We start from the raw sequence: 25,944 nt of genomic DNA on the forward strand, positions 1-25,944 counted from the left end.
CTCCACTCGCCCGCACTAGTGGGAGTGGTGCGGGGGGGGATGGCGAGGAGCGGGGGTCGGGGACCTCTCCCTTAGCACAGCAGGATCCCATACGGGGTGCTGAGGGTCTGGTCTCCGAGTTGCCCTCAAATCCGAGCCACAGTTTACTTAGAATGACCTTCTTAGGTCATGAGGGTAGTTCATTTTACTACTTTATTTAGCCTACCAGACAGTCACTACTTCTTCTGTTTTTTCCTCAAAGAATTATTTTATTTAATTGTATTAAACGTTACAAGATTTATTAGCATTCGGCTATTTGATGCTCCTAGGTGCCATATCTATTTTCGAGAAGTATATATGATGACTGTATTCCTATATGAAATATTTAATAAAAACTTATTGAAAGTAAATCACTCTGTTCTACTTTACCCTTCTTTTCCACCTTGTACTTTCATCTGCCGATTCCTTTACACCCCCCACCCGCACCAATATCCCTGCATAAGCTGGGCTCTGTCCTGGCTAGATACAGTCTGTTCAAGCCCCGTTCCTCACCTCACCACTTACATGGTGACAGTTTTTCCAGACACACCATGACTTTCAATGAACCTCTTTAAAAGACCATATGGGATATGCACACACCCCTTTGCACTCTCTGTACTGATGATGTATTTATTCCATGTAAAAATGCACATACTCATGGCACACATAAGTATAAAATGAACAAATAAGTTCCTATATTTACAAGTGAACACATATAGTGATGGTCCAGTGCTTGCAATATGCAAAATTCATCAATTCATATTCTCTTATAAAATAGAACTCAACGTGATTAATGCAGGCAGAAACTGTCCAAACATTAGTAAGAATAGATTAAGAATCCATGTTCTACACATCTGAAAGCTCAGTGTAAACATCTAAATGTAGCATCTAAAATGTTGCGTTTCATGGAATTCTATCCATTCATCAGGAGCAGACGTAAGGAGAATGTACAATGACCAGGGGTGTAATATATCGTTGTGAGCATCGAAGATAAACTGCGGACAGAATCTCTCCCAGGAGCTGAGGCGGTGTAGACCGAAAAGATATACAGAACAGAACCCGGGAATGAAAACCCCATGTTACAGTGGGATGGTATGTTGTACATAAATAGAGGCATCTTGTGTTGCAGCATCAAACATGATGCAAAAAAGAGTGCACAGCATACCCAGAGCTTTTTAATATATTAATAGGGATAGAGACAATTGACTTGACTGGTCTTATGCCTCATATAAAGTCCCAAAACTTTTCTCTCATTATGTAGAATTTGCTACAGACAATTTGCACTCCCTTAGTTTTGCTATACCAAAGAAAAAAAGAATGAGGTCTCAAATATCTGACCTTATTTTTTGTGTGCATCCATATTTACCTCACACTGGGCAATCTCCACTAATACTTACATGTTGGATGAACTCAAAATCACTGTGTTCTCTGTATCTTCAACAGGGAAAAATACCAAGTACGTAAAAAAAGAAACTTTGTGGAAATCAAAATCGCATTGCTTGAGAAATGTTAGCTATTAAATAGAATTTTGGCGATATGTCAAGTGACCTATATGGTGCTAATAGCGAAAACAGAAAAGAAGCAGAAGGGGGCAATAAGTTGACTGCAGAAAACTTTTATAAGTGGTAATTAGAAGAGCAGAGATAACTATCTACACAAACCCTCCATCGATTCTCATTTCTAACCGCAGTTTACAATATTCATGTAAAATTGTTAAATCTGGCAAAAAAAAAAAATGAATTCCTGTTCATTACTGTTTCAATACCACCGACTGACATAGTTTGCTAAAGCTCTGTTACTAGGAACAGTCTTTACTATTTCTGTTCAAGGCCAACTATTGACTTTTCTTTTATGAATTATTTAAATCCAGATTTTCAAAATAAGACTAATCAAAAATGTACCAATAAGACTATACTACAACCTTTATCGCAAAGGGCTACATTTCAAGTACAAGATATTGGAAATTCTAATGCAGAAAAATTTGGTTGCAAAACAGAGGCTTGGTGAAAAATCATGAAAGGCTCGTGGGGGATGCTATGTCGTCAATGCAAAGTATACTTGTTTTGCAGTCCGTCAAATCAATATGCTGATGAAGTCCGAGTAACAACTCTATCAGAAGTTCAAAGAGAAAGAAAAATCTCAGAACACGCAGGTTTGAAGAAAAAAAAAAAAAAAAGAAGAACACTCGTCCCGATACCATCTGTACTAGAGAGAAAAAATAAAAAATAAATCACAATCTCAATTCAACCCCCTTCCCGATCTTAACACAGCATTTCTTTGATTCAGTGCAGAGAGCCAACTGTCAGCTAACAAAGTATCTCTTGGTTCTTTTAGATTAAAGGGACGAACTTCAGTCTGTAAATGAGGTCAATTTAACCACTTAAAGACTAAACCTTTTTCCGACATTTGTTGCTTACAAGTTAAAATAAAGTAAAAATTTTAGATACACTTGCAAAAAGTCAGTTATAAGATATCCAAAGGTTACATGACTGTTACCCAATCAAGTGATCATTATGATGACACTCATCAACACCATCTGCAGACCATTAAGCTTAGTCTATCAGCTGGGAAGGGATTTCCTAGCTGTATTTTATATTGCTCCTGACAACACTATGGCAAACTAAGACAATGAAAGTCAGTGCTATTTATTTTTTTATTTTTTTTATGGAAAGGAGGATATTCTTTAATATCTCTGCATCTAATATCTATGGTCAAATTCAACTCTCAATGTCAGTTCACCAGCAGAGTGATCTCTAGAGATATTTTAGCAATATACGATGCCCATAGTTAGAATTAAAAGTTAAAGTAGGACACAGGTATACTATGAAAACTCACAATAAATACAGCCTGGATATTTAATGGTAATTCACGATATTCTTACTTTCAAATGACTGTTAATCTAGTATGACACAAGAGTTATGGTGTTAGAACGACTTGCTCACGAATACTGATCACGTGCAACATTTTAGAACAAATATCCCCCTTGGAGCCTTTTTGTGACAACAAACATGCCCATTGATTAACTTATTCCCCCTAGCAGAGGTTTTCTAATCTTCTCATGTAGGCGGCCAGGAGATATGAAATCTCTTCCTGAAGATTTGTGTTTTCTATAGCTGAGAACTAACTGGACACTATGGTTGAAAAATCAATCTGATGAAAAAAAATAAAAAAAACAAGGGGGTATTTGGAAACAAAGGTCAATATGAGAAAAGTTCAATAAAAAAAAAAAAATCTCCAATAAAATCTCTGTATTAGGTAGTCTGTATGTGCGCGTGTAATTTTTTTATTATTAAAAGCTGTGGAATTATCAAAAAAATTTTAAACGTAACATTTTGCTCTCAGCAGATAGGCAGACCAAACTAGTAAGCATCTACTCATATCGTGCCTTTTTGTTGCTGTTTGATCCCATCTGTTTACCATCATTACATTTACATTTTAAGCCAACACTGGTAAGAGATGTCATATATCCAGCAACGCACTTTAAAAAATAAAGGCAATTTAGTTGATTGTCTGTTTACTACAGAGGTTAGGCGAATTGAGTGTTTTTTTTCTTCCATATGACGCGTTTTATATCCTTAAGGTAGAATTTGGTCAATTTATGTTTTTCAGACTAACAGTTGAACACTGCATCACATTTCAAATCTATGTTCTCAAAAAATATGCAGGAATTCCTTATAGGCATCAGAATACCTGTTTATAAAAGGCACTACAATCTAGGTGTAAACCAAGCTCCTGGTGAAATGCAGGTCATACAAATTAAGGTCATCCAAAGACATGCTGGTAGGTAAATTGGATCTCGTCCAAATTGGCCCAGTATATATGTATATATGTGTGTATGACTGTGTGTCCCTAGCGTGTCATGATCCTACGGGGTAAAAATGACCGCACCAGCCAAGCAGATACTGGCTGGAAAAAGCGCCCAGAGGCGATTCAGTTCGCATGCGTTGCGCTATACAAGTCATTCATTCATTCAAGGGTTACTTACACATGAGTGGAGGTTTGCAGCAAAGAAAAGGCCACTTGACTAAGTGAAAACTGATGGAAGCCCCCCCCCCCCCAACTCATATACTGCATTCTAGTTATGACATCTCAAGCTTTACTACTCCAGAACCAGTACAGGATATATGGGCTTGGGATAAACAGTCATGTAACTGTGCACAGCTCAGCATTATCAATTAATTTATTTAAAAAGCAGTAACCAATATAAAAGATTTCACTTTACATTAGCTTAGAAAATGAAATAACACAATTATTATACCCAACAGGTTGCTGCATGCAGCACATTACAAACACTTAGACATTCAAAGTATATTTCATATTTATATTCTGAACACAGAAGATCAAACACTAGACAGGGACCATTCAGAGAATGCTTAGCAATGAAAAAAAAAAAGCGGAGCTCGACCTTTGAACGCCATTATGTGAGAAAAGAAGTGGAATTGTCTGCATAGTACGCAACATAATAAAACGTATATAGCATCCTAATAAGGTTGCATCTTCATGGGTTTCATTCTGCAATTATTTTGGCTATCAATTTGCCAAGTTCAGCCTATATAATTCCTATATCTGCCTGGGTAAAAGGTTAAAAAAAATAACCAAATTTAACAGGCCCACACCAGGTTCTGACCACAGGGGCAAGTTTGCCACGAACACGAGTCCACCCCTATCAAAATTAATGAGAAAGATCCAAATTATTTAGTATTTTCTATCAGATTTGGAACCAAGGGTTGTATATAAATCAGTATGATAACATCTGTGCTAGCTTCAGATCTTCACTACCAATTTTAAAACCCTGGAATAAGGACAAAAAATCCAAGCACAGCACTAGCAAGTCAATAAATATTAACATATAAGCAAGTAGGACTGAACTCAAAAAGTGAATATTTTCCATGTATTAGAGAACATTTAGAATTGTTCCTTTTGCCTCAGCAGCAGCTTGAAAATACACAAATTTTGTCCAAAATTCCTCCTGAAAAATAGTAGTGCACTTCCTGGTAGGAAATTGTACTACCTACACACTTGTGTGACTATAGCCTCATAGCTGTATATATGCAGTGTGAGATCTAAGACACTGCTGCCTCCGACTGTTAGTCCTAGGAGATTTGCCAGTGTCACCCATTGTTCTCCTTAATTGGATGCTCGGACACAAAGAAGCAAAACTCAGCCTTTATCAAGAGGTCTGCCTCCCCAGGGAGACAGTGCAGAGCAATGAATGTTAAGGACTAGCCCAACCCAGATGGCTGCCTCTAGATAGAGGTAGTACACAATAAGGAAACCATCAGCTGCAGGTAGAACCACAGGCAATATTGTTAACTAGTCCTTTGCCCCCAGTCTGCCATCTTTTGGGCACAGCTTCCAGAGTTTAGCACCTCTTTAATAAAGAATGTACTACTTGGACAGACATTGATTCATCATATTGTCTGAACTCTACGTTGAGAATCCAATGGTATACATGTTCAGTTCCTTTTCTTTCAAGTGGGTTGGATGGAAAAAAAAAAAAAATAATCTGACAGATACCCAAATAAAATACAAACGTGTGATGCAGAGATCTTTAATGCCACACTAGTGTATTCTGACAGTGGGGACATTTTTAATGTAAATAACACATTTATGGGCACCTTTAAAAAGGATGTTGTAATACATGATTAATACGCAATACTGCCAACGTCAGAAAGAAAATGCAAGGTAAAGTTAAGAACAACATGAGACAAAATATAGTTAACTAAAGAAAGCTATTCTTAAAAATGTTATGACTGTACATAACCGCTTGAAATACAGGAGGAGAGCGAGTCATAAAACACAGGGAGGTGTAAGTAGCATGAAAATGAGCCGTGATAGACACATGAAGCCACTCTCACTCTGTTATCAAACTACTGCGTTCTCTGCAGCTTCTATCCATCACAAATCTCAAACAATCATTTCTTTCGAAAAACCGTACTTTCCACAAGCTTGTTTGTAAACAAATCTATTTGCAAATTATATTGTTTTATTTACAGCACCAGAATGCCCAAGATAATAAATGTAGATAGAGGTTTTTTTTTTCTTCCCCTTGCAAACTTAAATACATTTACAGGCGTTGAAGTTTTAATACAGCCAACACGTTCAATTTTTTTCAAAGACCATCACAAAGTCAAAGCAGCCACGTGAGATGCACTTCATGGGGTATGAGCCACCCTCTTCTTAGAGCCCAACACCGGGGACACAGGGCAGGAAATAAAGGGTTTAAGGCACACAACAAACAAACAATATTTTTACTCATACCCAACTTTGGGACTTAAGAGGGACCCCTTTAGTTGGAGAAAACATGCAGCACGTATAGAACACCAGCGTGCGCTAAATATTGTGCGTGGCTTAAAGGAGCTATATAGAGTCTAAGCCTACACACTGTATTCCTTCTACCCATGCCATCATTACCGTGATATTTAAAAGCCTAACTTACAGAAACCTAGGAATAAGGTTTTATAGTCTACACAAAAAAAAAAAATTGAATGGCATTGGGCTTTTAGAGCGAGGTGTATGAATTTCAACTTACCAGTAAGGTTTTTGAACAACAGGTTGGTATCCAATATATATGACTCCATACAGCATCTCCAGTTGGGAAAACAATGCTATATAGAAGGCTAAATAAGCATCCTAATTCTGGCCACACACCCAATAGGATTCTTTAACTAGTCAGATGACATCACTATTTACCCCCAAAAAAAGTCAGCAGCTACAAATACTAGCAATATGTTCTTTGAGCGCTTTCTTCTTCTCTTACCAGCTTTTAAGAGATGTTATTACCTTATTAAATACTGTATTTATTGGCGTATAACACTCACCTTTTTTATCCCTGAAAATAGAGGGTAAACTGCGCCTGCGTGTTATACGCAGGGGGCGGTGGAAAGTATTTTTTTCCTGAAAGTTAGGGTGCGCGTCATACGCCGATAAATATGGTAACTGTAATACTTGGAACATTATTACATAGTTAGGCAGGTTGAAATAAAACACATCAATCGTAGAAAAAATTAAAAAACAAAAAACGTCCATATTTACAAGGATTTCATTTTTCTTTGTTTTTGTAACCATTAGGGTTGCAGTTGATCCAGAGAAAATAAAAAAAAAAACATATAAAAAGCATGGTCCGGTTTGCTCCAGCCGCCTAACAATTTCTTCCTGATCCTCCAGGAGGCAATTGTATATTCCCTGGAACAACAATCGAACTCCTTTCACACTGGGGCTGAGGTAGCGCTCGAGCGCAGCTCGTCTTAGCGGCACTTTTCGGTTGCTAGCGGCCAAGGAGGGGTTAAAAGCGCCCGTGTTGCAGTGCTTCCGAAGCGCTTTTCAGGTGCTGGACATTCATTTCAATGGGCAAGGAGTTTTGGGAGAGCTGTGTATAGCGCTCCCAAAGATGCTGCTTGCAGGACTTTTCCTAATGTCCCACAAGCGCACTGCCCAGTGTGAAATGTATTTAAATGCGAGGCGGTTTTCAATTAACGTTCAGTTATATTTTGTGTATTTAGGAATGCATCCACCTTATTTTTTCTTTTTTTTAACAATCTACTAAAAAAACAACACAAAAAGGTTGGGGCGCTGTGTAAAGTCTACATGATGCAAACAATGCAATGATTTGCAAATCTCAAAAATATTTTATTCACAATGGAAAATAGACAAAATATTAAATGCTTTAAAACTAGGAGGTGCAGCGAATGGAAATTTTGGTGCCGAAACCGAAAACGCAGCATGCACTTGGCCGAAAACTGCAATTTAATAAAATTATTTTATGTTTGACTTTTTAATTAAGATCATAAATGTAAATGAATATTAATTTAATTAGTCATTATTGGCACCTTTAGCGCAAGAAAATCTCAAGTAAAATGTATCTTTTTAAATTCTGTGCATGTCTTCACACGGGTCTGTTGTGTTAAAAATCCTGTTTGCTGCATTTTTGGTAATTTAAAAAAAAAAAAACACACTTCTCTGTTGGAATGCATTAAATAAGCAGCAAGAACGCATCAATAATATCCGTGTTCCGTTTTTGATATCATTTTTGTGACATATGAAAAACACCATAAGCACAGTAAAATCACGTGCGTTTTCAGGCGCCATTATCGGCACCTTTTTCTCTTATCAGCAAAAAGCAGATATCATTTTTGTCCACTAAAATTTTGGTGCATCTCTATTTAAAACAAAAAAAAATAAAAATTAGACTTTTTAAAATGGTGTGCTCTTTTATTGCATAACTAAAAAGAATAACATGGATAGAAACAAAAACAGACAGAAAATAGAAACCAAAAAGTTGCACACGTTTTTCTGTCTGGGCGGGGCCTCCGACGCAAGATCCGAACCTACGGGAGACAGCATTGCCAGCCCTGCACGCTAACCACTCTACTAGGAGTGGTTTTACAGCTGCTGTTTTTAGCTTCAGACTTTTCTTCTACAGTCATACTCTCCAGCATGTTATCCTATGTGTCCATGCACACATAGGCTGTCATCAACTGTTTTTGGCTGTTAAAAAATAAATAAATAAACCTGAGAGAACTATGTGAGCTGTGAAAACGCTCCAACGTTCAAAAACGCTGATAAAAGCTCAAAAATGCGGCTCATCGGTTTTTAACGTTTTTGACCACATTGATGGAAAAAAAAAAGTTTAAAAACGTTAAGAACGCTACCACAAAAACGCTGAAAAACTCACTTTAAAGTTACTGCCGTTTTTTAGAATGTTATAACAACATCCAGTGTGCAAGAGGCCTAATGGTTACAAAAACAAAGAAAAAATTGAATCATCAGGAAAATATTAGTTATGGGAAGAAGGAAAGGAGGCGGAGTTAAATAGGGCTGGTTAGGGTAAAAAGGGACAGGGTTTACTCGACAAGCAGTGTGCACTTCAATTCATATTTTTTGCACGTGTCTAGCACTCCCAGTGTCCATGTCTGGTTACATTTTACAAATTTGTAGCCCGAAAACCTTGATAAACAAAAGGCTATATTCACAAATTGTTAAACATCATTACCACAAGCACAAAAACAAAAATTACTGGTCACTTCACACCAACTTGGTATCACTGACCAAAAAACCTCCTCTTCAAAATGAATCCGTAAAAGAAGAGAGTCTTACCTTCAATTCTTCTCAGTGCTGTCAGGCAGGAGTCACGGTTTGGGAATTCAAAGGGGCTGTTACAGGTCCGGATAGTGTCACATTCACATTTTCCATTGATAATATTACATCCCGTCACAAAATTTTCATTGCAAGGTTCGAATCCATGTAGCTGGTCATCATCCCAATTTTCATCTAAAATACAAACATATTGATAAATTGAATGGTCTCTTCAGGTATACCTTTAACTAGTGAAATATTGTTTCTAAATCTATTTATATCAATACATTTTGGAAAGCGAGAAAAAGCAGACACTCTGTTCAATTATAATGAAGTGTACCATACATGAATAACCTACGGTTCCTACATTATTCCATCATGATCCAGTTAATATAAAATTGTCTTTGGGAAAACAGCACCATATCCTAAATGAGTTTACGCCAAACCAATGTTCACCTAAACCCCATAAGAATTTGAATATTTGGAAGGAAAGACTAAGCCCAAGACTGTATGAAGAAAGGAAAAACCACCATCAGTTTATTATTTCTGATAATTTAGGAAAGTCTGCATTGTATGTTTAAAGTATTTAAAGTAGAACTATAGGCAAAACTTTTTTTTTCATATGAGATAGAGTAAGGGAGGGTTATGACCGGTCTAATTTTTTTCCACCATCTGTGTTGCACCAGAGCCAAAAAGGAAGCGAAAATAAATTCCTGCAAATTAAAGCGGAGTTCCACCCAAAAGTGGAACTTCCACTTAAACCACTCCTCACCCCTTACATGCCACATTTGGCATGTCATTTTTTTTTGGGGGGGGGGCTTCAGTAGGAGTGGGACTTCCTGTCCTACTTCCGCTCAGGGTCTGCTAAGGCGACACGTCATATCGCCTTTTGGCGGCCCCTCCCTGTAGCCGATCACCTGGGACACATGCCCGGCCGTGAAGCCGAAAGCGGTCACGGTCGAGTGCCCACAGTTAGAATGGAGGCGGAGAGGGGAGGGGGGGCGGAGCTCTGGGCGCCGCGTCGCTGGACAGTGGAGCAGGTAGTTGTATGTTTATTAAAACGTATTACACTTTTTGTAGCTGCTGACTTTTAATAAACATAAAAAAAGGCTGGAACTCCATTAAAGGTTTCTTGGGAACCCTCGGGTCACAAGAACTAGTGTCCTTTTTGGACGATTTGCCCTCTATTTTTCTGAGAACAACCCAATTTTGGATTTTTCTTTTACTTTCACATTCAAGGAGAATAGTAAACAGGACAAATGGAGTGTGAATCTCCTTAACAGTTGAACAGACAGCCATAAAAACTGAAAGATGTTCTGATCCCTCACTTTTCTATCCAAAAATAATTGCCTTTAGTTATATTTTATTTATTTGCTTAAAGCGGTGGTTCCCCCTTAAAAACAACTTTTTTTTTATTCCACTGCCCCCCCACATTCCATCACGATTAAGGCTCTTATTATTTTTTTCCTGCTGTACATACCTTAGTACAGCATATTCACCCGTGCATCCGTGGATTTTAGGGTGAACCACCGCTTTAAGGGGGAACCACCGCTTTAAAGTAAGGGTTTGTGTAGATGGTCTTTTAAGTGTGCTACTCAAGGCATGCATGTTTGAACACAAAAAACAGGATGAGGCTGCAGCTTACTTGCTTTGGCTGCAACAAGAACAGACTTTAACCACTTGCTGACTGCCGCACCCCAATTTAGAATGGCAGGGGCAGGCAAATGGGCGTACCTGTACACCCCTTTAAAATTTGCCGCCTAGCGCGGCCTGCAATTCGTATCACAGAGCAGGAGAACAGGGAGATGCCTATGTAAACAAGTCATTTCCCTATTCTGCCTAGCAACATAACTGGGATCTACTGCTCGTCATGTTGTCGTGAGACCATCCACCCTACAGTTAGAATCACTCCCTAGCACACACTTAACGCCTTGATCTCCCCCTAGTGTTTAACCCCTTCCCTGTCAGTGTCATCAATACAGTAAATTAGTGGCTATGTGTAGCTCTGATCGCTGTATAAATGACAATGGTCCCAAAACAGTGTCAAAAGTGTCCGATGTGTCTGCAATAATGTTGCAGTTCTGATAAAAGGAAAAAAATTGCAGATCACTGCCATTACTAGTAAAAAAAATCAACTCTATCCCCCATTCTCCTATAACTTTTGCGCAAATCAGTATATACTTATTGCGATATTTTTTTTTTTTTTTTTACCAAACTATGTCGAATACCTAGTCTAAACTGAGGATTTTTTTTTCTTTTTTTTATGTATTTTTTGGGGAAATTATAGCAAAGAGGTGATCAAATAACACCAAAAGAAATCTCTATTTGTGGGGGGGGGGGAAGGACGTCAATTTTGTTTGGGTACAACATCGCACGACCGCCCAATTGTTGGCTAAAGCGACGCAGTGCAGAATCACAAAAAAAAAATCTCTGGTCATGAAGGGGGTAAATCCTTCCGGGACTGAAGTGGTTAATGAGACCTGCTGCAATCAAAGACATGCAAAGTAATTCAGGTCAAGTGTGACTTCAGAAAGGACATGCACTATTAAAGTAAATGAAGATTTGTAAACCTGCATGCAAAAACAATGCCCACCTACACAAGCCATAACACAAGAAAACAAGTGAAACATAACTTTTGTAGGCCAAGCAAATCACTTAATTGCAGTGCTTGGCAACAAAGATTTTAGGAGTCCACTGGCTGCTCTGGCAACAGAGAAACAATACAAAAGTGTTTGTTTTGCAACACAAAAACACTAATAAAGTATAAAGAACATTGTAAACGTGTTCTACACTTTGTGTGTGTGATGGGTAGCATGTTATTCTTTTACTCTTCTGAATTCCACTGCATAAAAAAAAAAAAAAAGAAGAGAAAAGAAAAGAAAAAAACACACTTATAAACAGGAAAGTAAGAACAAGTCACAGCTTTACCGCCACATCAATGTTTCTTTCTCAGCAGGATGTATTTTTACTATTTTCTCTGCAAGAGACATTTAGAAGAACCAATGCAACTGCAGCTGGTAAAACCAAGAAGAATACTGCTGTGGCAACATTTCTCATAGTCTCACACATTTCCCAGCAAGGTCACAGCGCAATTCGGACAACTACTACAGGTACCTACCTCACCAACAAGAGCTTTCAGAAATTTGGAAATATGTAGATCACCATACTTGGAGAATCGCAAGATCGTTAAAGTCATGATTAAAAGCCCAGCAAGCTTTTAATTATGTGAAGATGTGGATAAAGATTTATTCAATGTTTAGATATGTGACAATGTGGATTTTAATGGATTTGTTAAATAATAATAATAATTATTAAGGCTGAAACAACTAATCGATTAATCGACAACTAATAGATTAAGAAATTAATCTATTACAATTTTCATTAATCGATTAATCGGCCAGTAACATAATGGGGTTAAAAAAACAACTAAAATTAGCCTTTTATAGTACAAAAAAGCAAAATCGCTACTGTAAATATCACTTTCACTGTCCCACAGTAAAAAAAATGAACCCCTTACAGTAGCTTACAGTACCCCTTACAGTAGCGATTATTTGCTCTTTTTGTTCTTTTTGTTTTTTTAGCCCCATTATGTTACTAAACATCTCAGGCCTGGGTCACACCTCAATTTTTTGGTGCTTTTTGCAGAAACACACTACAGTTCATTTACATGTTTTCCTATGGGACACATTCACATACATGACTTTTTAACGCAAAACCGTGCTATTTTGCTTTTTTTTGGTTCAATATACTTCAATGGAGAAGCTGCAGAAAAGCATGTAATGTGTTTTTGCGGCAATTTGTGTTCTGTAATCTGCCCAACAACAAATTGGCCCCAAATATTTTTTTTTTTTAAGGCTATTATCCGATTAATCGATTAATTAAAACAATAATCGGCCAACTTATTGATTATGAAAAAAAGGTAGTTGCAGCACTAATAATAATAAAGCCCTGCAAGCTCTCCCCCATACCAATCATGCTTAACTGTAGAATTAAAATGCTAGTCAGTCCAGAGTAAAGTCGCACTAGGAAAATCTGAAGAAAAACTGTACGAGGCACGGTCCTTCAATTTTTATATAGTGTGTACACAACTTCAACATCCAATTCAGACTTTCCAAACGGAAATTTCCATAGGGACAAATTCAAGATTTTTTCTAATATGTGAACAGAACGAACATTTTTAGTTTAAGGTGTACTTTTTTCGTACGGGAAAGACTGTACAAAAGACTGTGTATGATCAGAAACAAAAAAAGCTTCTGTCATACAAGAATTTTCATACATTTCGATCCTTGGCTTCAACTTGCTTTGAAACATTGGGGAAAACTGGACAATCGATCACACAATTTTCATATCGCGTGTACCCACCTTTGAATTGCACAAGTTTCAATCAGCATCAGTTAAAAGACAATGTAGACATCTGCTCTGACTAGGCATCTACGAAAATCTGGCTTTTAAAACATATACAGCCCTTCTGTAAGAGCCCTTTCACACTGAGCGTGGTAGCGCTGGTGGCAAAGCACCGCTAGTTTTAGTGGCACTTAGCTGCCGTTTTAGTGGTGCTATTGGGATAAAAGCGCGCCGCTAGCGGCCGAAGAAAGGGTTAAATTAGCCCGTGTAGCGCCACTGCTGAAGCGCTTTGAAATGAATGGGCACTGCAATGGTCAACAGCTGTTTAGAAGTAGTATATACGGTGCTCCTCCACCACCCCAAAGATGTCTTGCCATTGCAGCGCCCCAGTGTGAAAGCACTCAGACTTTCACATTGGGGTGGCAAGGGATGCGTTTTTCATGCGCTTTACAGTAATTTTAAACCCTTTAACGCCTGAAAAAGGCTTCCGTGTGAAAGGAGTCTTAATCTTACAAGACTGCCTCCTGTGAAAATGTTGGTCGGTAGCCTCTCTAGACCAAAGGCCTCACTTCAGATGGTAAGAATGCCAACTCCAATCTTGGCCATGCTGAAACACCACACCTAGCAGCATTGGACAATGCAGGACCGTTTAGATCTCGAATGCCGCGTACACACCATCACTTTATGTGATGAAAAAAAAAACGACGTTTTTAAAAACGTCAATGTAAATGACCGTGTGTGGGGGAAAACATCGTTTTAGGTCTTGTTTCACAAAGAATCACCGTGTGTAGCAAAAAACAATGTTTAAAACAACGTTTTTAAACCCGCGCATGCCCAGAAGCTAGTTATGAAGCGAATTTCAATGGAAAAGAGTGGTGAACGTAACCTCGCTTTGCTAGAGCATTGTGAAAAAACGATGGTGTGTAGGCAACGTCGTTTTTGAAAATTGAAGTTTCAAAAACGTCGTTTTTTACTTCACAAAAAAAAACGTTTTTTTCCCATCACATAAAGTGATAATGATGACGACAACCATTACCCCCCCCCAAAAAAAAAAAAAAGAGACCTACAAAACACAGAATATAAAAAAAATCTTCGGTCACGTCAGAAAGGTGCCTACATACACTGGGAGGAGCATGCAGCCAATATTTCCTGACATCGCCTGGCTCAACAGTCTTAAAGAAATATACGGTTAGTACTTTTATTTTTTTGGGCTTAGTTATTTTTTTTAACCAGCTTCCCAATTACAAAATGTGCACATCTGCCTGATGCAGAGGTACATGTCTGTACAACACAAAGATTGTTCAGCTGTCAGAACATGCAAATATGTCTGGCTGCCATTCAGGACTCATTTATACCATCCAAGTTTTAGTGCATCTTACAATGCAAGCAGAATGCATATACAAACAAACCCTCCTTATTCTGTTCAAGACTCATTTCTCCTACCCCAGAATGCAAGGAAAAAGGACTGCAAGCTGCATTTTATCCATTGCTTCACACAGTACCATGCATATCTACTAAGCAAGCTCACTGTGAAAATGTACGACATGGCTGCTCTCATTCATGCGACATTGTGAATTTTATCAATTCATATGTTAAATACCATGCCACAGAGTACAATATAAGCAATCGCAATCGAACATGACGCATCACTGAAAAATAATATGGCTACTTCGCATGTTTGGATCACTTTTTGGTTACGATTTTTGATTCATTCTTTCACTTCATTTTAATTCTGCTTGACATCTGATCTTAAACTTGTTTCCTGACCATGTTTGAGCATCGTCTACCTTCAGCCTGTCTTGTAGCTTCTACCAGCAGGTAGCATACCCTACAAGCTATGACCACAGTATTGGCAAGTATGCATTATGCAAGTGAAATGTTGGGTTCCTTTTCACATATGATCCGTTCCTCCCTACACCCCATGTTTTTCTCCTTTTTACAAAGCTCAGCAGCTTAAGCCAAAATGTACACACAGCAAATGAGTCAAAAAAGTAATTCATCCCACTCTCTCCATCCGAGGTTTCAAAGCGTGCCTGAAAACAGATTACTCCAGAAGTCAGTTTTCCACACTGTATTGGACTTCGCACACCAGCTGCATTAAATGCGTAAAGCCGCTGCGCAGCATATGAGGCATTTTTGTCGGAGAGAAGGGCAAGGTTTGTGCTGGGACACGTTTCCGTATACAGTAAGCCCACCTAAAAACGCTACTATGTCTTGACTTCATCCAGGTGAAGGCTTGTGGCTATCACAATCACCATAAGAGCTGGCTTGCGGAAAAAAAAGTGTCTCTGCTTTTACAGGTGAGTGATATCGACCTGTACAATACATATGGGTCCAATTGAAAGAAGATGAGTGTACATAATAGTACACCTATTATTTAATGCCTTCTAGTATAGGTCTACAACTACCAATTATCTTATGGCAACAGTAAAATATAGAGTGCAGTTATCTCAAATGCATTGCCTCCGTAGAACATTCCCTGTTAGGGAAAAAAAAATAAAAAATAAAAAACACCACAAACCTGACTGCTACATTTGTAGTACTTGTTGCAAGATACAAGATAGCAGAAGTAAATTTCTAGGTAAAAACTTAAAATTCTTACCCAAAGTTACCCCTTTTTCAAAACAGCAAGAAAAATGCTATACATTGGAAAATAAAGATAAGAAAAGAAAAAAAAAATCATAGAAGTCATGTTATTTTAAAGTGCCACCTGCTTGACTAGCCATGGATTCATGCAATTGCAGCAGAGAGCCAGAATAATAAAGTGGGTGTAAACTCCCATACATGACTTTTACCTATAGGTAACCCTATAATAAGGCTTACCTATAGTTGCTGTAAATATCTCCTAAACGTGTACCGTTTAGGAAATATTTAATGTACATGCAGCCTGTGACATTACTGGCGCATGGGCTCTGAAGGAATAGCCACCCGGGCTGCAAGCAGTGGCTCCCGTGCGTATGTCCGGGAGTGATGTCATTGCAGCCCCGGCTAGTCACACAGCCAGAGTCTGTAAACCCAGAAGACAGGTGAAGATGGAAGCCATATTAGCGGTGACAGCTCACTGATGGCAGGGCTTCGTTCTAAGGCACATTTTATTACTGCTTTACCTTGCAGGTTAAAAAATAAAATTAATAATTGTCAGTGGTTTACTACCGCTTCAGTATCGGTAGTATTCAGTAATCGGTAGTATTCAGAATTTTACAGAATTTTCAGTCTTTTTTCTTTTATAGCGCAAAAAATAAAAAACCCAACGATTAAATACCACCAAAAGAAAGCCCCTTTTGTGGGAAAAAAAGGACAAAAAATTCATTTGGGTACAGTGTTGTATGACTGAGTAATTGACATTCAAAATGTGAGAGCACCGAAAGCTGAACATTGGTCTGGTTATTAAGGGGGTTTAAAAGGAACACTAAAGGTTCGTTTTTTTATTAGATCAATTGATTGCTGTAAGCAAGAGCATTTAAAATATCACCTACCTCGTTTTTCCTTTTGACCTCCAAAATACAGTAATCCAGGTTTGAAAATGCCATTTCCTGTCTCTGCTCTTCTTGCTTTCCACCAGCATCTGAGCCGTTTTGCATGGTGGAAAGCAGAATGTGCTCACCCACCCCCTATGACTAAAGCCCTGCGTGAAGATGCTCTCTCATCCCTCACAGGCATGGAGGCTAAGCCTAATGGGAACTGTAGTTCCCATTAGGCCGTGATGTAGCAAGAATGAATGCGCACCGCAAACCAGGAAGTCAGTGAGAATAACGATTCAGGAGTGCTGGAGGTAAATAAAACAGCTCGATTTCAACAGGTATCAAACTAGTTATAATGCAAAACATTACTTTTTACTTTATCAGCTACTGTCAGACTTTAACCACTGGGCACGAAAACCCCCTTAATCACCAGACCAATTTTCAGCTTTCGGTGCTCTCACAATTTGAATGACAATTACTCAGTCATACAACATTGTACCCATCTGAAATTTTTGTCCTTTTTTTCACACAAATAGAGCTTTCTTTTGGTGGTATTTGATCACCTCTGCGGTTTTTATTTTTTGCGCTATAAAAGAAAAAAGACTGAAAATTCTGTAAAAAAAAAAAAAATAATCTAGTTTCTGTCATATTAGCAGGTTATTTCTCACACACAGCATATGCATACTACAAATTACACCCCAAAACACATTCTGCTATTCCTCCCGAGTATAGCGATACCACATGTGTGCGACTTTTACACAGCGTGGCCACATACAGAGGCCCAACATGCAGGGAGCACCATCAGGCGTTCTGGAGCACCCAGGCCAATTTTGACATTTCTCTCCTACATGTAAAAATCATCATTTATTTGCTAAAAAATTACATAGAAACCCAAAACATTATATATATGCTTTTTTTTCAAAGACCCTAGAGAATACAATGGCGGTTGTTGCAACTTTTTATCTTGCACGGTATTTTCGCAGCAATTTTTTGAACGCGTGTTTTTAAAAAAAAAACAGTTTTGTGCTTAAAAAAAAACAAAACAGTAAAGTTAGCCCAATGTTTTTGCATAATATGAAAGATGAAGTTACGCCGAGTAAATAGATACTCAACATGTCACCCTTCAAAATTGCACACGCTCGTGAAATTGCGCCAAACGTTGCTACTTAAAAATCCCCATAGGCGACGTATTGCAAGGTATTGGAGTATTGAGGGTATTGCAGAGTATTGGGGGGGTATTGCAGAGTATGGGGGGGTATTGCAGAGTATGGGGGGGTATTGCAGAGTATGGGGGGGGGTATTGCAGAGTATGGGGGGGGGGGGTATTGCAGAGTATGGGGGGGTATTGCAGAGTATGGGGGGGTGGGTATTGCAGAGTATGGGGGGGTGGGTATTGCAGAGTATGGGGGGGGTGGGTATTGCAGAGTATGGGGTGGGGTATTGCAGAGTATTGCACTCATACTTTAGCGCTTATTATTTTTATATTGCAGAGTACTGCGCAGGGATGGCTGGATCTGTGACTGCAATTGTCACAGATCCAGCCCACAGTGCGGCAGCTGCTGCTGCCGCCCGCTCCCCCCCCCTCTCCTCTCACACTGTACCGAACGGTACAGAGAGGAGAGGGAGGAACCGGCGTCATTACATGACGCCGGTTTGTTTACAAGTGATCGCGCCGTCATTGGACGGCGCGATCACGTGGTAAGGAGCCGCTTCCATTGGCTCCTTACCGCGATCCGTGTTGCTGCGGGTCCCGTGGACCCGCCGAGCGCCGGTGATCGCGTGTGCGCGCCCGCTCGGGCGCGCAATTCTGACTCTCTGGGAGGACGTATATTGACGCCCTCCTAGAGTTAGGGAACCGCCTTGTAGCCGTATTTCGGCTATAGGGCGGTTACCAAGTGGTTAATTTAAGAGGAAAATATTTTTGTCTTTACAACCCCTTTAAGTGCCCAGTGGTAAAAAAAAACAAAAAAAACACAGAACCTTTAGTGTCACTTGAATGTGTATGTAAACCTCACAATTAAATTTAGTATTACATTTTGATAAGCCAAATACACAGGTAAATGAATTTCATTATACTGTCAACCTACAAAAAAAAAAAAAAAAAAAGCAATGATTTGCAAAAACCCATTTTTTATTCATAATGGAAAACATATCAAATGTATAAAACATTTTGAAATTGATGGCAGCAAAATGTCTCATAAAACTTGGGACAGGGCCATATTTACAATGCTGCAGCATCCACTCTTAACAACACTCTAAACACCTGGGAACTGAGGAGACCAGTTGCTGGAGTTCTTAGACAGGAATGTTGCCCCATTCTGGCATGATATAGGATTCTAAAAGCTCGACAGACGTGGGTTTTCCTTGTCATATCTTTTGTTTCAGGAAGCGTCAAATAATTGGTGAAAGGTTTGGAGTGCAGGCTGGCCAGTTAAGCAAACGGACTCTTCCACTACGAAGTCATGCTGTTGTCCTAGAAGCAGTATGTGGTTTAGAATTGTCCTGCTGATATAAGCTAAGCCTTCCCTTAAAAAGTCATCACCAGGATGGGAGCAGGTCTAAAACCTGGATCTCTTTCATTATTGATGGTGCCTTTCCAGATGTGCAAACTGCACATTCCATACAAACCAATGCACCCCCATAGCATCAGAGATGCAGGCTTTTGAACTGAGCACTGACAATAAGCAGAAAGGTCCCTCTCCTCTTTATTTTAGAGGACACAGTGCCCATGGTTGCCCAAAAAACTAAATGTTTCCACTATGCAGCAGACCATTTTAAAATGAGCTTTGGCCCAGAATAGACCACTGTGTTTTTGGATCATGTTTACATATGGGTTCTTCTTTGCATAACAGATCATTAACTAGATTTTTTTTTTTCGAATGGAACAGCGAACTGTGTTCACAGGTAGATATTTTCAGAAGTATTGCTCTGCCCATGCTCCATCACAGAATGCTGCTGGTTTTTAATGCAGTGCCATATTATGGCTGAAAGATCACCAGCATTCAATTATGTGTTTCAGCCTTGTTCCTGGTGCAGAGATTTTCCACATTCTCAAGATCTTTTGATGACATTATGTACTGTAGTTGATATATTTAAAGTCCTTGCAATTGTTCGTTGAAGATAATTCTGAAATTGTTACACAATTTTTTTATGGCGTTTTTCACAGATTAGGAAACCTCTGCCCATCTCTACTTCTAAGGCAATCTGCTCTTTTTGTACCAAATCTGCATGTCAATTTGTGACTTATTCAAGTATGTAATCTTTATATCACATTTAAGCCTAATACACACGATTAGAAAATTGTACAAATTTTGGTTTCTTTACAAGTGATCTGTGATGATCTGATCGTTGGTACACGACTTGCAAGAGCTGATCAGGACAAGCCGTGCAAAATAATCAGATGAGACAAGCATGATCAATTTTCTCTTATGATAGCAGATCATATGGATTTTTGTTTATTCAGTACAGTGCGTCCGAAAAAATTATAAAAATACAATACATCACTTCCAAATTGTTATTCTGTCATACGAACATTTTTGTGACTTTGACAACCTCTTCATTTTACATATGAAGACTAGCATGCAAAAAATCATGTGTACCAGGCTTTATATGTAGACACTGAGAGATATAGCATTAGCCATGTTTAAAATGTGGAAAAGTCTATATATTATATAAACACACACACACAGGTCACCAAGGTCGGGTCCGATATTTGGTATATGGTCCCTTTAACCTCTTGACCACTGGGCACTTAAACCCCCTTCCTAACCAGACCAATTTTCAGCTTTCGGTGCTCTCACAATTTGAATGACAATTACTCAGTCATACAACACTGTGCCCATCTGAAATTTTTGTCCTTTTTTCCCCACAAATAGAGCTTTCTTTTGGTGGTATTTGATCGCCTCTGGGTTTTTTATTTTTTGCGCTAAAAAATAAAAACACTGACAATTCTGTAAAAAAAAAAATATTTTCTGTCATATTAGCAGGTATTGCGGAGTATGGGGGGGGGGGTTATTGCAGAGTATGGGGGGGGGGGTTATTGCAGAGTATGGGGGGGGTTATTGCAGAGTATGGGGGGGGGTTATTGCAGAGTATGGGGGGGGGGGTTATTGCAGAGTATGGGGGGGGGGTTATTGCAGAGTATGGGGGGGGGTTATTGCAGAGTATGGGGGGGGTTATTGCAGAGTATGGGGGGGGTTATTGCAGAGTATGGGGGGGGGGTTATTGCAGAGTATGGGGGGGGGGGTTATTGCAGAGTATGGGGGGGGTTATTGCAGAGTATGGGGGGGGTTATTGCAGAGTATGGGGGGGGTTATTGCAGAGTATGGGGGGGTTATTGCAGAGTATGGGGGGTTATTGCAGAGTATGGGGGGGTTATTGCAGAGTATGGGGGGTTATTGCAGAGTATGGGGGTGTTATTGCAGAGTATGGGGGGGTTATTGCAGCGTATGGGGGGGCTATTGCAGAGTATGGGGGGGCTATTGCAGAGTATGGGGGGGTTATTGCAGAGTATGGGGGGGTATGGGGGTATTGCAGAGTATGGGGGGTTATTTCAGAGTATTGATTTTATTGCGCAGGGAAGGATGGCTGGATCTGTGACTGCATTTGTCACAGATCCAGCCACAGCAGCTGCTGCTGCCTCCGCTCTCCCCCCTCTCCTCTCACACTGTACCGATCGGTACAGAGAGGAGAGGGACGCCGGTTTGTTTACAAGTGATCGCTCCGTCATCCGTCAGCGGCGATTTACCACGATCTGTGATGCGCCGGGTCTTCTAGGGGGCGCGCGAGTGAAGGATTCTGGGAGGACGTCCCAGGGACGTCCTCCCAGAATAACTCCACCGCGCTTTAGACGTCTTTTGTCTATGGCGCGGTGGGGAAGAGGTTAATAACCAGACCAATTTTCAGATTTCGGTGCCCTCACATTTTGAATGACAATTACTCAGTCATACAACACTGTACCCAAATAAAAAAATTGTCCTTTTTTTCCCACAAATGGAGCTTTCTTTTGGTGGTATTTAATCGCCATTGGGGTTTTCATTTTTTATTTTTTATAAAAATAAAAAAAAAGGCTGAAAATTCTGTAAAAAAAAAAAAAAAAATCTTTGTTTCGGTTATAGAATTTAGCAAACTTGTAATTTTTCTTCATAAATTTTGGCCACAATTTATACTGCTACATATCTTTGGTAAAAAGAAGTACAAATTGGTGTATATTATTTGGTCCACAAGCTATGGTGCCAATATCTGAAAATGTATCACACCTGAAGTACTGACGGCCTCATTTCTTGAGACCCTAACATGCCAGAAAAGTACAAATACCCCCCAAATGATCCCTTTTTTGAAAGAAGACATTCCAAGGTATTTAGAAAGAGACATGGTTTTTTGAAGTTGTCATTTTTTTCCCACAATTCTTTGCAAAATCAAGATTTTTTTTCACTAAATTGTCATATTAGCAGGTTATTTCTCACACACAGCATATGCATACCACAAATTACACCCCAAAACACATTCTGCCATTACTCCTGAGTATGGCGATACCACATGTGTGAGACTTTTACACAGCGTGGCCACATACAGAGGCCCAACATGCAGGGAGCAACTTCAGGCGTTCTGGGCCAATTCTGACATTTCTCTCCTACATGTAAAAATCATAATTTATTTGCTGGAAAATTACATAGAACCCCAATACATTATATATTCTTTTTTAGCAAAGACCTTAGAGAATACAATGGTGGTCATTGCAACTTTTTATCTCGCACTGTATTTGCGCAGCAATTTTTCTAACGCATTTTTACGGGGAAAAAAAGTTTTGTGCTTGAAAAAAAAAAAAAAACAGTAAAGTTAGCCCAATGTTTTTCCATAATGTGAAAGATGAAGTTACGCCGAGTAAATAGATACCCAACATGTCACCCGTCAAAATTGCACACGCTCGTGGAATGGCGCAAAAACTTTGCTACTTAAAAATCCCCACAGGCGACGCTTTAAATATTTTTACTGGTTACATGTTTTGAGTTACAGAGGAGGTCTAGGGCCAAAATTATTGCTCTCACTGTAACGTTCGCAGAGATACCTCACATGCGTGGTTTGAACATCGTTTTCATATGTGGGCGGGACTTACGTAAACATCCCTTGTAATAAGAATATGGCATGACAGGTCCTCTTTACAGTGAGATATGGGGGCAATAAGACCCCACATCTCACCTCTAGGCTGGGAAGCCCGAAATAAAAAAAACTATCCTGGCTTCGATCGTAGCGGTGAGTTGCTAGAAGCACTGGAGGATGGCGGGAGGGGGGGGGCAGAGTATTGCAGTGTATGGGGCAGGGTATTGCAGTGTATGGGGCAGGGATGGCTGATCATGGATTGCTGGATCTGTGACTGCAGTTACCACAGATCCAGCTCACACTGCTGCTGCCTCCGCATGACGCCGGTTTGTTTACTAGTGATCGCTCCGTCATTGGACGGAGCTATCACGTGGTAAACGGCCGCCATCAGCAGCGATTTACCGTGATCCGTGATGCACCGGGTCCTCTAGGCCCGGCGGTCATGGACGCTCCCGTGTGCGCGCCCCAGGGCCTCCCAGAGTTAAGCAACCGCCCTGTAGCCGTACTTTGAATATGGGTCGGTTGCTAAGTGGTTAAGGAAAGTGTGGAAGTATTAGGAGGGTCACAATGAGCGAGGAATTCCCGGGAATAAATATATTCAGGACGGAACCGAGTCCCAGTTCTCTGTGTCAATAAAGAGATATTTGGGACCGGGAATTTCGGAGGCCCTGGAGTGATATTCTGGTGGGAAAGGTTCTCCACCCCTGACTACAGGGATTTAAGCACACAGGGTTACGAGCCTCCAGGAAGCAGCCCTTAAAGACAGGAAGTATGTTAGGTGTGAATATGTCTGTCTGTGAATGTCTGTCTTGGAGAGCTGCGAGTGTGCTGAAGGCTCAAATATTCGACAAGGGCCATTAAAATCTTGGGGTGAAGACCCATCCATGAACTATATGTGCCTTTTTTACTTTTACTTTGTGCTGAAGATAAGCAGGCTTTATTTTTGTATGTGTATTCGTGTGCTGCAGTAAGACTTATTTTAAAATTTCCCGGTTGAAAATAAAAGCCTTTTAGTTTAAAGTTTTACCAGCTTTGCACTCTCTGGAGCTACAATATCCCAAACTTTACAGTGTGTGTGTGTGTGTGTGTGTGTATATGTATATGTATATATATATATATATATATATATATATATATACATATATATATATATATATACACACACACATATATACACACATACATATACACACATACATACATATACACACACACACACACATATATATATATATATATATATATATATATATATATATATATATATATATATATATATATATATATATATATATATATATATATATATATATATATATATATATATATATATATATATATACACACATACATACAGTCTAGTAGCAAATCTCTTCCCTAAAGATTTGTTTATTTCAGATCAAAGAACAGTCTCTTGAAACTGGCATTTTTATTTTATTTTATTACATTAGTGAGTCTCCTAAATGCTGCTTTTCAGTTGCGTGACAGGCTTGCATAAATGCTTAGCACCTTGATAACCACTACCCAAAGCTTACATTCCAAATCAAGATCTCCGTGTCAAATTCCTGTCTTTCCACATGACTGGAATGTAAAAAAAAAAAAAAATATTCTACCTAACCAGTACTGGCGCTTGGCCAAACTCTCTTCCTAAATCAATGTGAGTAAGAGGCCCAGCAGGCTTTTGCTTTCTCCATCAAACCCATGTCAATCTCCAGACTTCCCTCCCCACATGGCAATCCCCTACCTATCTTTTACTGTATTGTGTACAGTGTGAGCCAGACAGATGAGAGATTCTTGCCTCTAGTCCTCAACCTTGAGAGAACTCCAAAGTCAATTAATGCTACAGCCTTTTTTTTTTCAGCAGCATCTTCATAAGTATTAAGAGCTACAACAAAGGATTGTTTAAATATAAGAGATGCAAATAAAATAGCCAACTAGGAGCAGGATTCGGCAGATAAACTATACAGCAACATGCCTTGTGTATTTTCTTTTCTTTTTAATGGATTCTTTATAAGTAAATGGCAAGGACAGAACAGTATACTTTTTCGCACATTGGCTCTAGGCAAAACTAGTAGTAAGCTTTGTATAATATTCACACTGAGTAACATCTTACCAAGTACACAATACGTCTCTAAAACATAGCTATTGAGCATTAGAGCCGGTTCACACAGGGGCAACCTGGGATCCGACTTCAAGTTGCCCCAAGTCGCGCGGTAAAGAAAATCAATGGAAGTGAATGAGTGCCGTCTTAATACACACTACTGAAGTCGCTCCGACTTCAGAAAAGGTTCCTGTACTACTTCAAATCAGACTTCTAGGCAACTTGTGCCTCAGAAGTCAGATCACTGTCTTAACTGAAGCAACAATACAGGAAGATAACATACATTTCTCATGCAAACCCCTCCCTTCCCCCCTCCCACAGAGCTGATTGTTGTTTGATTGGCCACCGGAAAGCCTCCCGTCCTGGAGGCGACTTGAAGTTGCCTTGTAAGTTGCCTTATGATTCATACTCAAGTTGTGTCCATGTTGTGCTGGAAGTCGTGTTGCCCCTTTGTGAACCGGCTCTCAACTAGACTAGCAGTCTCCTATCTGTAGCCTTTATTCGTTATTTCCAATGTAGCCATCGTATGCAGAAGTTTGAGCATCCTGCCTTTTTTTGAGGCATGCCCAACGTTTAATTAGTGCAGTATACCTCTAAAAATTTGCAGCCCATAAAACAGGCCCGAATACATTCATTATTAATTCAACATAAATTTGTGTGATTTAGTCCTGCAGGAGGCTTTCATTGAGGCACCATTGTTTCCCTCAGGCAGGGAGGGTATCCGAGAGATTGAGATCTAACAAAATCAGGCCAGGATCTAGGTCAGTGGTCTCCAACCCTTCTGACCTCACAGACCACCAACAATCCCGTGGACCACCAACTTGAATTTTACATGCCTTATACACA

The 25,944-nt window shown here is 39.5% G+C and overlaps 1 protein-coding gene across 2 annotated transcripts in view; it reads right to left on the reverse strand.

Moving 5' to 3' along the window:
- CRIM1 (cysteine rich transmembrane BMP regulator 1) overlaps positions 1–25,944 on the reverse strand; it is a 945,688-nt gene that overhangs the window by 823,743 nt on the left and 96,001 nt on the right. For both annotated transcript variants that reach the window (XM_040350800.1, XM_040350799.1), the window contains exon 2: positions 9,115–9,288. In XM_040350800.1, the coding sequence (XP_040206734.1) occupies positions 9,115–9,288 (174 nt within the window). The remainder of the gene's footprint in view (positions 1–9,114; positions 9,289–25,944) is intronic.

The sequence above is a fragment of the Rana temporaria genome, chromosome 4 (genome assembly GCF_905171775.1).
Source record: "Rana temporaria chromosome 4, aRanTem1.1, whole genome shotgun sequence".
NCBI lineage: Eukaryota > Metazoa > Chordata > Amphibia > Anura > Ranidae > Rana > Rana temporaria.